Source organism: Anguilla anguilla, chromosome 5, assembly GCF_013347855.1.
Source record: "Anguilla anguilla isolate fAngAng1 chromosome 5, fAngAng1.pri, whole genome shotgun sequence".
Lineage (NCBI taxonomy): Eukaryota > Metazoa > Chordata > Actinopteri > Anguilliformes > Anguillidae > Anguilla > Anguilla anguilla.
Window position 1 is genome coordinate 43,054,601 of NC_049205.1, and position 13,981 is coordinate 43,068,581.

General features: G+C 41.8%; 1 protein-coding gene across 1 annotated transcript; it reads right to left on the reverse strand.

Annotated features, from left to right (window-relative positions):
* Positions 1–236: 236 nt before the first annotated feature.
* On the reverse strand, positions 237–12,868 carry LOC118228076 (G1/S-specific cyclin-D1). The gene is made up of 6 exons (XM_035419306.1): positions 12,600–12,868; positions 11,674–12,035; positions 10,022–10,237; positions 9,393–9,552; positions 5,941–6,089; positions 237–4,039 (listed from the first exon to the last, which is right to left on the reverse strand). The coding sequence occupies exons 2-6, from the start codon at positions 11,866–11,868 to the stop codon at positions 3,884–3,886; spliced, it is 876 nt and encodes a 291-aa protein (XP_035275197.1). The 5' UTR covers positions 11,869–12,035; positions 12,600–12,868; the 3' UTR covers positions 237–3,883.
* Positions 12,869–13,981: the final 1,113 nt, after the last annotated feature.

Here is a 13,981-nt window from a genome sequence, read left to right on the forward strand (position 1 = left end):
GTTTGATTAAAGTAACATGATAAGTAAAATCCTCTCAATTTATCTACTGTGTGTGTGTGTGTGTGTGTGTGTGTGTGTGTGTGTGTGTGTGTGTGTGTGCGCATGTGCATATGTGAGTTTGTGTCTTAAATTGATATGACCTCTAAAATCTAAATGTCCTTAAATGATGTACTGCATATAAAAAGAAACTATGCAACAGTGTGAACAATGTGATACAGAATCACAGGAGATGGATAGATGATGGTTTTTCGAATTTTAATTTTTAATTCTGTTTTATGCCAACATTTCAAACATGTTCAATACAGGTCTGTAAGTCAAATGTTGTGCATTTAAGACCAGCGACTGTAAAAAAATAAAAATAAAAAAAAATAAAATAAAATAAAATAAAAATAAAAAAAGCCAATGATTTATGAGTTATGTTGCATCTTAGATCTGCAGTCAACCTTTGGCCTTCAAACTCAGTTCCTGGACAACGGCACAGAGCAACATGGCCTCAAAGAGGACTGCAGCCCAGTCAACATACCATAAGTGAAGTTAAACTGCTGACTATTCATTAGGGATGTGAAGACTAGTTTGATTACGCAGTGTCCCTCAGTGATTTTGGGCCAAGAGGGGCCATATTGCCACATTTAACACGTGAACCATGATTTGTTCTCTTTTTTCTCTTTCACAAGATGGACATACAGAACACTGAAAGAGTCATGTTTTCTTATCGACAGTTTTTTTTCAATAAACAGGTGTCACAGATATTGTTTTTTAACTTTTTTTTTTCTTGAGGTAAGAAATATTCTTGTTCCTGGACCGAAAATTAAATATTCAGGTCCCCCTGGGTCCCAACTTAAATAACAGCTTTACAAGCAGTCAGACTGTTCCATCATTTTTCTGCCCTTTCTAGCAAAACGTATAGCAGCACCTTATCTGTGGTTTACTGGACTCCTGCTGGCAAAGCAGGAACTTAGCTTGCTTGTGAAAGTTTTTCTCTCACCAGTTGGAGGACTGAAACACATACTTATAACTCTTCCCTCTGCACTGATCTCTCTAAACAAACACTGGACGCCCCTTGAAAGGAAAATTCGCCGACAGAAAAACGACGTTCTCAAATAGGAGGGAGAAAAAGAAATAGTGGTGGTATTGATGGAATCTACTTCAAATTTATTGTGCAGTAAAATACACTCAGTTACAAATGCCATGTCCCTGGCCACCTGCATTGAAGACAAGACCACATCAGGTACATTACTGTGTTAAGTTACTATCACAAAAACATACTATGGCTTTAGAAGTAGACATGGCATTTACAAGTCCCATCATACCTGCTTTGAATTTGTACAAAAGCTTTATAAATATAAAGGGGGGGCCTTCAATGGCCTAATATGGGGGAATACAGTCTCTTTCAATGAAACAGTTTAAAACTCAAAGAGTTATAATAATCAGGTTTGCTATGGCACCAGTTTCAATCCACACTCCCTGTTCTCTCCCTGCAGGACCCATTTGGATAATGATAAATGCATTTAATTTGCAGCTGAAGACAGAATTATCAGGCACTGAATAAACAAAAATAAAATAGAATTAAAAATAAAAGCAAATAACCCAGACTACATTAACAATAAGTCTTGACTGTTGAATGAGGTATCGTGAAAAAAAACAGGAACCTTTGTCTATTTTCACTTTTTTTTCTTTTTTTCCTTTTTTTTTGGAATAGCGCAGAAATCACATTAAGTAAAAACTGATCACATAAAAAAACTACAAAAAACAAAGATGTCAATAAAATCACAATTTTCTATGAGAAAATTAAAATCTATTACATGGCAGTATATTGACATTGTAATAAAAATGATCCACAAATAGCAGCAAAAAACACTTAGATACAAGAAAAAAAGCATTGTTTTTTCTTTTTTTCATTTTTTTTTCCATTTTTCATTTAAAAGTCATCATACTTTGCTGGGAATATCTCCATAGCAGCTCAATATGAGGAGAGTACACTCCCATTTTTATTCTCATTGTACAATCAACACCTTGATTCGGCAGCAATGCGCTTACGCCACACCATCTCCTCCCCTCAGCAACTTCAACGGTTTTTTCCCCTCCAGCTTAACCCCAAACACTTCTCTCTAGAAATATGACAAAAATAACATCTTCCAAGTTTGTGCAAAAATCCTCTTTTAGCCACATTAAAGTTTTTAATTTTGAAGGTTGGGAAAACACATCGAAAAATTATTTTTTCCTTTACCCTTTTCCCCCACCCCAAGTACACCAGTTTCTGTACAATGTCTAACTATGCGGTTTTATTGTACATTTTCTAATACCTCTCTTAAGTAGGGCCCAGCAACGTGAAGCTCTCATTGCATTAAACAAACCCTGTCCTATAACAGTTTGCAAACGATCATATGATTAGCAGGTTCAAATAATCATTTAAAGAAGAACTAAGCATCCTTTCATTCTCTGTACTGGCCTTGAGAGGAGAGCATTTTGCAATAAATAGTCATTAGTCTTTAATATAACTATAAATTACACACTTTAGTGTTGCAAACGCTTAAGCTTCCAATGCAATTCAGGCAATAGGAAATACAAAGCTGTGCCCTCGGTTGTACACACACTGCCCCGACTTGTGGGGACGGCGTTGTGTGTGTGTGTAATCTTGTTTTCGACATTAAGGAAATAACAGGTGAGCCCAGAACACTGTGACTGGTCCTAAGCATGCACCGGTTATGTCGGGCTTCCCAGCAGCTTTCTCCAGATAACACCATAGTGAAAGAGAGACCTGCTCCATGGCGCAGAGGCAAGCCTGCCGTTACTCCTAAACCATTCCATTTTTCTCTCTGAACGTCCTGCATGGTTGTCAAAATAGCCAGCGCTGCGTTAACTGACTGAAAGTGCTTTTAAATGGAATGGTATTAGAAAATAAGACAGAAATGATTTCTACAAAGCCAGGCTGTGGATCGAAGCTTAATGATAAGTCAGCTTATTGTCTCGTGCCTAGCTGCTGGCTGCTGTACAGAGTAAATTATAGGTAGCAGTCAAACACCACTAAAATACATAAGATTCGAACGAGTGGGTGAAGTCTGTCTCACACAGGCAGTGTTAATGGTTACATTTTTACAAGCAAAAAGCACTAGTAATCCACAGCCATCAAAGGAATAACATATAATGACGTATGCTAAACAAAAATATGCTATAGAGTTACAATACCATTTCAAACCTGAAGAGGACAAACACTAAGGACAGTGAATTTTAAATAGTCTAGACAACAATGTAATAAAGTGACCAAACGCATGAGCAAGCAGATAACACAGAGGCCTAGACTGCAAAACAAAGGGATTTTTTAGAAGTGTAACAATGTACTATCTAAGCAAGCAGGAAAACAACAAACCTCTTCTCATTTTAAAAATGGTTTGACATGCTGAAGTATGACATCAACCCACTTTCCTGCCCGATAAACTTATAGGCACAAAGTCTCTAAAATGGAAAACAAAATTCTGGTGTAAATGTCATTTTTTTTGTGTGGCATATTGTAAGTTGCACGAATATTGTTTTTTTTAAATCTTTTTTTCAATAAAGTTGTACTGTTATTTAAAAGAAAATTAGGGCAATTTCATTATCGTTTTTTTTTTTTATCCACAGGCCAAAGGGAAGGGAGAGTGATGTCAATGGCGATGGCGATGGCGATGAAAAGAAGCAAATCCTCCATCCCTTCTTCAGCGCGGGCCCTCTGGGCAAAACGGAGCGTCACGATTGACGGCGCTGCTTCGCCGGGGCCGTGCGCGCCGGTGGGTGACTGTGATAGCGTGTGTGTTGGGCAGTTGCCGGGGCAACAAGATCCTCTTCCTGAAGAGTTCTCCGTGGCGGTCCCGCCGGGGCGGGACCCCCCCTGCGCCTGACGGACTGCTCAAATATTCACGTCCCTCACGTCTGTGGGAGTACAGGAGAGGTCCACCTCCTCTTCCACGGTCTTGGTTTCCGAGGAAACGTTGTGCTGCTGGGCCTGCCGAAGGCTGGTCTCCAGTAAGGACTCGATCTGCTCTTGACATGCCCTAAGACAATCCTGTGTATGAGAGAGAGAGATAGAGAGAGAGAGAGAGAATGAGGGAGAGAGAGAGTGTGTAAAATTACTTTTCTGAACACAGTCCCCCACATAACTAAGCCAACGACCCTCTGGTGATTAAACTACAACACCACACCACACCACACCACACCACAAGTTAGGCACAGTCCACCGCTGCAAATTTACAAATAACATCACGGGCCAGCCAGTGCAGAGCCGTTGTCCGACATCTCCCTGACCTCTGTAAGGCCCCAGTCCCAGAAGCCACTTGGGCAGGAGACGTGGCCCCTCAGAAGAGTTAGCATTCGCATGACTGACTGTGAATGGGCCAGCGTGGAGGAAAGGCCAGAGGCCTACTGCATTCTTTCACTCTGGCTTCAAAAGTGGACACTATTCACCGGTGCTTTGTCAGTTCTTCTATTCCTCATTTTTCAGTGCACTGTGATGCTGTTTATGCTGTGAGGGCGGTGAGGAAGTTAAAGCCCCTAATACAAAAACATTTCAAGCTATTATGCTCAAATACTTTTAATATACCCTTAATTCTATGGGTACACACATATAGAAATATATCTACGTGGCTGCGCAGACATAGATATAGATATGTAGATTGGTAGGTATAAAATCTGATGAGAGCTTCTGCTCTCAACGTGTGTAGCTGACCAGTAGAGGAACAATGTGAGCACATGAAGCCGCTGTGCTTCTGTGTGGGAGGATTAGGAAGAAGACAATGCCCCATGAAAGGCCAGAAACCCAATCTGCTCCAGCAAATTCCTGGCCCCAAAACAATGGAAGGTAAAGCAATTCACTGGCTGTAGGATAAGAGGGATGGCTCTATTCAGGCCGGGTAAGGATTGCCCTCAGGGACCTAATTCTAATGATTTGGACTCTAATTACCCAGGATCAAAGGGCCGACAGGAAACTGGATCCCTGCCGATGTCAAAATAAGGCTTAAAAAAGTTATAATCAAATGGCCTTTTTAACTTTCACAAAAGTCCTCTTGTTGTTTAAACTTTGAGGATACTATCTGAGAAGTAAGCCTTAAACATTGATATTTCTGGATTTAGTCATGTAGTCAACAATGTCAAATTGGCATTATAATACATATACACGTATATACATATTGCTTAAGTTATAGTTACTTGGGAATAATTGAATTCTTCCTGCATATACCAGCCTTCTGTAGCAAACCCTGGCATGCGTTGAGAACAGATTCCACAGCTCCAACCTGTTGGTCCTTTATGACTGCCCCCACCCTTCAACCACCCATTACTGGGGGGAGTGCCCCCCTCTTTACACACATTGTCCCAAATGTCGACAGACTTTGATGAACAAGAGGTCGCCCTCATCGACACAAGTATTTGCATGCGTTCTGGCACTCTCCCCATTCTCCTTGCTTTTTCTCGCACCCCCCTCACCACCCCCCCACCCCCCCTCTAAAAGCCAACAAGAGCCTAGCCTCCTGCTTCCAAGCCGCGAAACAAAGAGGCAGGGGTGTCATCACAGATTTTGAACACAGCCATTCTAATGCGGATGATCGCATTGGAATCTCCTCTCACCGACCCATTGACTGGCCACATTTTCATGATCTGGCAACCTGCTGGGCCTCATCTACTGTCTTCCAGCACAGTGACTGTTCTAAAAGCTGGCAATACACACCCACCCTGCCCCTCCATCCAGCCCCCGAATAATAAAACAAAATATGGTCATGAGACAAAAATCGGAAAGGGGCAGCCTTTCACCCTGGTAGCCTCTCTGCTAGCTGGAGGCCACTCTTTTACCACAGAAAAGTGGAGAATTTGGTACATTTCACACAAGGTACATATGTAAAATAGCGGGTGGACTTATAGCCTTTGTTAGCGATTCGTTTTTTTGTGAATACACAAGGAGGCTTGGTGACGTACCGGGTCGCTCTTGATGATCCGCGCTAAGAACTCGGTGAGGTTCCGGGACGACAGCGCGCTGTCTGTGCTTTTGAGTCGGAGGCCCTCGAAGGCGGCCGCCACGCTGCCGGCCGCGATCATGGAAGGAGGGCTGGCGATGAATTTGACGTCTGAAACGGGGAAACACACGGAAAAGAGAGCGAGCGATGAGACCCAGCCACAAGGCATCTGATAACACACACACACACACACACACACACGCGCACACGCGCACACACACAGTCTTGGAGGAGCCTCACCAGTGGACAGCACAATGCAAAAGACATGAAGGAGTGCTGGGTCCGAGACAAAAGTGAGTAGAAGTCAAAGGACCTTTCTCTACTCATTTACTGCTTTAAAGTGTGGGACGTGGGTGGTTGTGGGTGAGGGAGGGGGAGGTGGGGGCTCATATCATGTGGTACGGCTGCATAATGGTAGGCCTGAGAGGAATGTGGAACAATTGGGAGCATTCTGTAGTCACACTGTGCTGACCAGCTGTGGGATAGCCTGATTCCAGGGGCCTGTAATGTAGGTCCTGGATGACTCTCCAATTAACATGTTAGCTCATTCAATGTTTTCCACTGCAGCTCCCACATACACACACACACACACACGCACACACACACACACACGCCATATACACATACATGCACACATACTCGCACGCTCGTCTGCATGCACACACAAGAATGAACACAGGCATGCATACATCTATCATACTTGGATTTACAAAATATACCACCAAGACTTTAAATCCTTAAAAACAAACATGAAAAAAAAAACATCCAAGAGACACATGCATGGGATCTAGTAACATTTCAGGCATTGTTTGATGACACTGCACTCCCAAATACTTCCCATCATCAAGGACCAAATGAGCCTCTACACACTCCTACCACAATCCTGCTATGTTCATTCTTAAAGATCTCCAGTAGTTTGTTATTGAGCCATAGCTTGGCCCAAGTCAATAAACAACACAGATTTAACTACTGTGTCAACCATTTATTTCCGAATATTAATTATGAGGCACTAGAAGATTGTAATTGGATGTCCCCTCTGCCCACAGGAAAAGATGGTGGCACCATTGTTGGTTGCTGTTGGCCCACCCTAAGCTACCAAGAGCCCAAAGAGAAGGGAGTGGGTGGTCAGATGAACTAGACCTAACACAAAGGCTATGGAGGCCCTCTTTGGCTTAGCCCACATCCCTGATAACCTATACAATGCCCCTCCCAAAAAGGGGGAGGGCATGAGCTGCGGTGGCCCCTAGTGAGGCCGGACTGTTTGGCTGCCTCACTGGGGAGGAGAAGCACATATGCCCCCTCCTTCTGGACTGCTAATGTTTCATTGATGTAAATGAAAGCAACATTTGGTTTTGGAGGCTAAAGGTACAACTGGTTGAAACTGGCTGCATACCAGGGTCATAGTTCACCCAACAACAAAAACAGAAATACAGGAACTGTACTGAGAGTATGTACTCTCTCTCTATAAATGCATCTCATTTCAATTAAACTCTATTGCCATGACCATCAGTAAGGCATTACACTACCAAAGCATACAATAATAATACAATTAACAATAAGAAGGGGACAGGGTGCTAATTAACAAATAACAATGAAGAACATTAAAAACAGCCATATAAATAAACCTATCTAAGGGACAATGTAATTCTGTAGTTGCCTATGCACTGCGCCTGAGGCTAGGCTACCCTGCCACATTCCATACAGCCAGGGGTGCTGCGGCTCCCTCTCCCAGTAAGGCTAATAGCCTTTCTTTATTTACTTCTGAGATTTAGGAAGGGATTCTTCAGTCAAACAAAGAAAGTAAATAATGCATAAAAACACTTTTCTTTAATTTAGTGTTTTTATCACAATGCAGAATTTTTTCTCTCTCCCTTTCACTCCCCCTCACCCCTCCCCCCCCACCCCCCCACCCCACCCACCCACCCGGCTGCAATACGACTGGTCCTAATTTGCCTGTGTGGCTTTGTGCAGCCTCTCTTGTAATTAAAAACCTCAGCTCTGCTTCACACCAACTTTCGCCATTCATTAAAGCTCAGGTTTTCTCTCCTGTCCTCCTTCAATTGCAGCCCCCCCCCCCCCCCCCCCCCACAGCCCCCCTCCCCAGGACTGACCCTTTCTCTCTAAGCCACAGACAGTGTGCGACAGGGCCCTGCCAGAGCACGCTCCTTTCCCCTCAATTAAGTGTTAACTCCGAGCAGCACCACAAGCGAAGCTTTCCCTCTGACCCGCCGCGGCACAAAGGAACTTCCTTCGCGCAAATTCACTCCTCTCAGAAAAGGAGGATGGGGGGGGGGGGGGGGATTCAAAAGCTGCACAGGAGGAATGCTCCTTCAGATCACCTTGAGTGAAATTCCTCCCGCTCCCAGAAGCAAGGCTTCCACTCGCCGGCCTTCGGCTGGGGCTTAGAGGATTTGTGAAGGAGTGGAAACGGGCGCAGTGCGTCGCCGCGCGCTCTGACCGAATGCCTTTCTAAGCCCCTTTCATCTGCTTTTAGGACGTCAAAGGACCCCGTCCCGGGGCCACAGGGCACTGCCACGCTGTGAGCCGCAGGGCCCGGCAATGATAAGACGCGCCCACCGAACGCAACGCAATGAGGACGGACCACCCCACCCCCCCCCCCACCACCCCCCCACTGCTTCTGTCTGCCATTATTAACTTAAAGACAACAAGGAAGAAGGGCAGATAAGATACTTAACTGCCCCCAATTTACTCTGCCTTTACAGTCAAATGAACAAGAAAACTGCTGCGCCTAGCGGTAGAATTCCTGCAATACCTCATACTGTAATTAGACCTTCATCCACTTTTATTAAACTTGTCGTTGTACAATGAACAAAGAGTAAATTTCATATATGCTGCACACTATAATGGATAATGAGGATTGCACAAGGGCTTGCAAGGGGTGATGGCAACGTTCTACTTCATGATCAGGCGGCATAACACACAACTCAAGACCAACTCGTAACTCAGGACCACAGCAGCAATACAGAGGTAAATGTGGAGGTAAAATGGAGATGTATGGAAAATGTGATAACCACCATTGCAATCCAGCACACACATGAATGTAAATCCTTTGAAAAAAGTTGAAATGAAAAGATACACAGCAAGAAATGGAATAGCCAGAACTTATTTTTACAACTACTAAGTAATACACAACAAATCATGCCATTGTACACACACTTCAAGCCAAAGGAAACTGACATTTCCTTGGTGAATATCAATTGAATTGCTTACCTTTCAGAACCTTTTTTTTTAGTAATCCACTCCTACATCTCAGGGGAAACACACAACATCACCCTAAGTCATTTGCCCTGCACAAAAGCCAATGATGGCAGAGACAAAAGAGGACAGAACGCTCCCCATCGCGCACCAGGGGGCAGCAGTGTTAGCAGATGGCCAGGTGACTCCCATGCATACCTGTTGCACACAGAGCCACGAATGTCTGGGCGTGCTTGCGTAGAATTTGCTTGGTGTCCTGGTGGATGGGCAGTTTGGAGAGGAAATGTTCAATGAAATCATGGGGAGTTACAGAGGCTAGATCCCATTTCAGTTTATTCAATGCTAGTAGTTCCATTTGCTGCAGGAAAGAGGAAGAAAGAACAGAGTGAGCACAGCTGCTTACATTACAAAGAAGAAAAATCAGTACCCATACAAATACACATTTACACCGCTAGAGGGTAGTGTCGCTCTGCGGTTTTAAATATGGTACACTGCACTCTAAATGAGTGGGCAGCAGTAGGCTACAGTCCAATTAAGGAAGTCTCTTAAAACTCTCAAGTTATGATTCGTTTTATAAATACAAATATCAACAAAGACAGGCACGTTTTTAACCAGTGAGTGTGTTGACCACCAAATAATACCCTAATTTAAACTATAATTCCAAAATGTTATGCAACACGTGCCCCCACCCATACATAACCAAAAAAAAAAAAAAAAACCCACAGGGCACTTTAAAGTGAAGATTTGTGATGATATTATGAAATATAATATGCAAAAGTGCATATGCGAAGTTGTTTAAGAGAACACTTATTCATAAGTCAATTTACCAATAATTCGCTGGGTCGGATGGAATTGTCGGTGTATATGCACAGTTTCTCTGCCGTTAGCGGGATAGTTTCCTTCATTTTGGAGGCCAAAAACATGCAGGTTGCTCCCAGTAGTTGTAGTCTGGTTTTCTTTGTGGGTTCCACAGACAAAAATCTGTCCAAATAATTCATAGCCAAAGGAAAGACCTCCTCTTCGCATTTCTGTTCCTCGCAGACCTGTTATCAAAAAGAAAACACCTTTAGAGATCTTGCACAAAACTAATTAAAACAACGCAAGTGCATATACGTTCTTTAACCTTTTGCATTATACATAGGCTACAATATACAAGAGAGAAATAAATATAGCAAATCATTGTTGCTATGAACTCAACAAAAATACGCAACTCTTTATTGATAAAACGCAATGCATACATTAGGCTACCTATTGCATATAATAATCAGGTATAAAAAATAGGCCTAGAATAAACCTTTGAAAAAATGCATTAACTGCAGTAAGTTGTACCAAAATTATCAAAAGAGTTTTTCGCCTTTTTCTCCCTAGCCATGCTTTCTCAAGCACAAAGGTGGCGTCCAGTTCAAGAATCGGGAAGAATTTTATAGTTCGTCATCTTTTCAAAAAATATTTAAAAATATTTTAAAATTGTTACAGTAGTTGAAAATTACATGAAAATGTCAATTGGTGTATGCTTTATTGCATAATGTCACGACACTCCGAATATTTACGTAAATAATGAGTAAAAATAACTTAAATAAAAAGACCCCGCTTATTCGCAGGGACCATGCGACATTTAGATCTCCTCATGACACGCAACTTCAAAAATTAATAAAAAATATACAGACAAGCATAATATGAACATAACCGACATGTAAATGTTGCAAAACATGTGTACTTCCACGCTGTATAAATTCTATCAGAGTCCAGTGGGCCAGTTTAATAATATTTACCATATTTCTGAAGCGATCTGTAGAAACTCAGTACGTAAACTGCGTTTGTTGAGCTATAACTAAACTTTATCAACAGAAATAAAACGTTTTATTTTCCAAATCGCCGTATAATTTTAAGAGTGACTGAAATAAGGACTATTCGGTGCATAAATTACATAAATGCCAGTAAATCGATTATTACAGATTTTTCTACAATATTAAATACTTTATCACACGAGAACAAAGATGGCGCATATTACTGGCACGAGTTGCACTGCATACGTGTACATTGATTTAAAATAAAATAATAATAAAAAAACATTTTTCTAAGCTTCCAGGCAAGGTAAAGAAACAAAAAATAATATTGCAAAACTGTTTTATGAGACAAACAAATAAGTAACAACAGCACAATGCAAACGCCAGGAATACATTTTACGCTGTAACAATGCTAATGGTACAACGGCAGATAAACATTCAAGGCAGAAGTCATTAATGACTAAAACAGTACGACTAAGAGTATATGCGTGTGCCCAAACAACACTTCATGAAAATTATGAAGTGGCTGCCCGAGTTGTAGCAGTGTTACATGAAAAACTATATTTCCAATACATTAAAACGGGTCCAAAGGGCACAGCGAGAAATGTCAGGAGGCAGAATCATGGAGAATTATTACGCGTAGCCAAATACATTTTTTGTTTTGTTGTATTTTTTTTTTCAAAAACACAAACCTCAAGCATCCATGTGGCAACAATTTTCCTCATGTAAGGCACAATTTCTTTCTGGACACATTTGAAGTAATTTGCAGAGGGGAGGTAAGTGTCTTCTGCTTTTAGCATTGTCTGTAGCACTCTGTCAGTGAGCAGGTTAGCGTCTTGGTAAGCTCTTCTGATCTCCACTTCACAGCACAGCAGCTGGGGTTCCATGTCTTTTGGGCAGCTGGAGCTTTGGGCTTTCGAAGGATTCAGAGGGAACGCTCTGCAAAAGTTCCGCGGATGCTGTGCGTTGCTACTGCTGTGTGTGCCCTCTGGAGGTTCCAGGACTTCGCTCTTCCAGACAAAACTCTTCTTAAGAGCTCTCTGCTATGACGTTACTGTTGTTAAGGGAAGATCAAAGCAAAGCGAGCATGAGAGAGAGAGAGAGAGAGAGAGAGTGAGAGAGAGAGAGAGAGAGAGAGAGAGAGGCCACAGGGAGGAGGGTATTAGTCTTAAAGAGCTATCCCACACGTTTTTCTAGTCCTTCCCATCGCCGCCAGAACATTGCTTAGATATGGCAATGATGGGAGGTCTTTTTCTCGTGGTGGCGGCGGGCCTGCTAGGGGATATGCTTGTGTATTGCGAGGGGGCTGATGGGGGCGGTATACGAGGCACATTGACGATATTGTCATCTGCAAGAAAATTTCCATTAGGAAAGCTTTTTCATTTGTTGCACAGAACTACCCATAGCCTTTATAAATGTGCTTTAAGTGCGTATCTGTACATATGGCAGGACATCAATATGTAGCTTAAGTTTTTATTAAAAACTTTGAAGCTCTAAAGCTTTCAAGTAGCATCGATACTATTTAATAATACACACTGCATATATATATATTTCAATAAGTAGGCAAGACTTTGTACTTAACACCAACGATACATGACATTACAGCTTTAAAGATTACCTTTACTTTCATATTTATTCTCTGGATCCTTGACACAGATATATTGCCGTACACATTATTTGCAAGCCCATAATGGAAAACAAACACGGAAATGCAACAAAACGTGAAAAATCATTTAGGCGTTTCATAGAGAAATTGCGAATATGCATGTCTGTACATCTGCATGTGCGATAGCCTATTAGCCTACACAACGGCAGTGGGCTACTACGTAAAGACATGTTGGGTTTTTAAATAGTTAAATTTTGCATAGGACAAATTGTCTACTGTTACTCCGACACAAAATGTGCAGAACTTCCTTTTTAGTGTAGCAATAATGGCTAAAGTTAGTGGTAAAGTCAATATTTTAGAGGAACCCCAGCTCCATCTGCCCAATTTGGAAAGAAACCGAAATTACTTTAAACCAATGGGACTAACTTCTGCTACTACACGGAAATGAAGCAGACACACAACCATGCTGTCTATTGGTAAGGGGCCGTGTAAAAAGTTACACCATCACTCATGAAGGTACATGTCTTGCAGGATTTACAATAGAGCACACAGTTTTATTACAGCAAATAGCTAGGCATACAGTGACGGAAGGCGCGTGATATTTCATTTATTTATTTATTTTTATTTACGTTTATTATTATGACGAACAATTAGAACTATGGTTTCAGCCCTTAAACGGAAATTTACAAATTAACTCAAGAGAACGTGAAAATAGCATTACTAAAACAACGCGCTAATTCATATCAATACGATAACAATTGATTGCTAATTCGCTTGACAAAGCAACCCACTGCTGATCATTTTAAATTATTATAAATAGGCTACAGCATGCAGCTTTTCCGGTGGTCTGTACAAGACTTTGTGTACGAAATGAAACTAAAAGTACCTAGGACAAATGAATAAAGTGCGCAGTGAATTCATTCCTGCTCGGAAAATTAAGTACTGCAGAATTCATACACGCGTTATTTAATTATTGAAGAGGCAAACCCGTATTTTATTTATTTCTTTATTTCAGCTTGTAACCATTTACAAAGTGCTAATATAGCCTACACTGAAATACGGTCACTACCACTTTAAAAGCTACTGTCGCTTGAGCATAAATTGGAGTCTTGTACATTCCTTGCATTCCGATCTCTACCATGTTACCAGCGTTTTGTGCACCATAAAACCTATAACAAAGACGCATCACTAAGGCCGGAATGTTCCCAGCGGAACTGGGTAACTTTTTAAACAACAAAGCGTGGTTATGGGGTTATAGGATAAATTATGATGTTGAAGGATGAACTAGTTGAAATATTGTAAATTCATGCTGCCCTGATCATTGTGTGTGTGTGTGTGTGTGTGTGTGCGCGCGTGTGTGTGCGTGCGTGTGTGTTTAAAAAGTTTTTCATAAG

Bases quoted from the DNA above. Each gene is read 5' to 3' on its own strand.
- LOC118228076 (XM_035419306.1), bottom strand. From the start codon at position 11,868: ATGGAACCCCAGCTGCTGTGCTGTGAAGTGGAGATCAGAAGAGCTTAC. The intron at 10,238-11,673 runs GTTTGTGTTTTT...TTTTGATAACAG, and splicing joins TTGCCACATGGATGCTTGAG to GTCTGCGAGGAACAGAAATG. The intron at 4,040-5,940 runs GTACGTCACCAA...TCTCATACACAG, and splicing joins GGATCATCAAGAGCGACCCG to GATTGTCTTAGGGCATGTCA.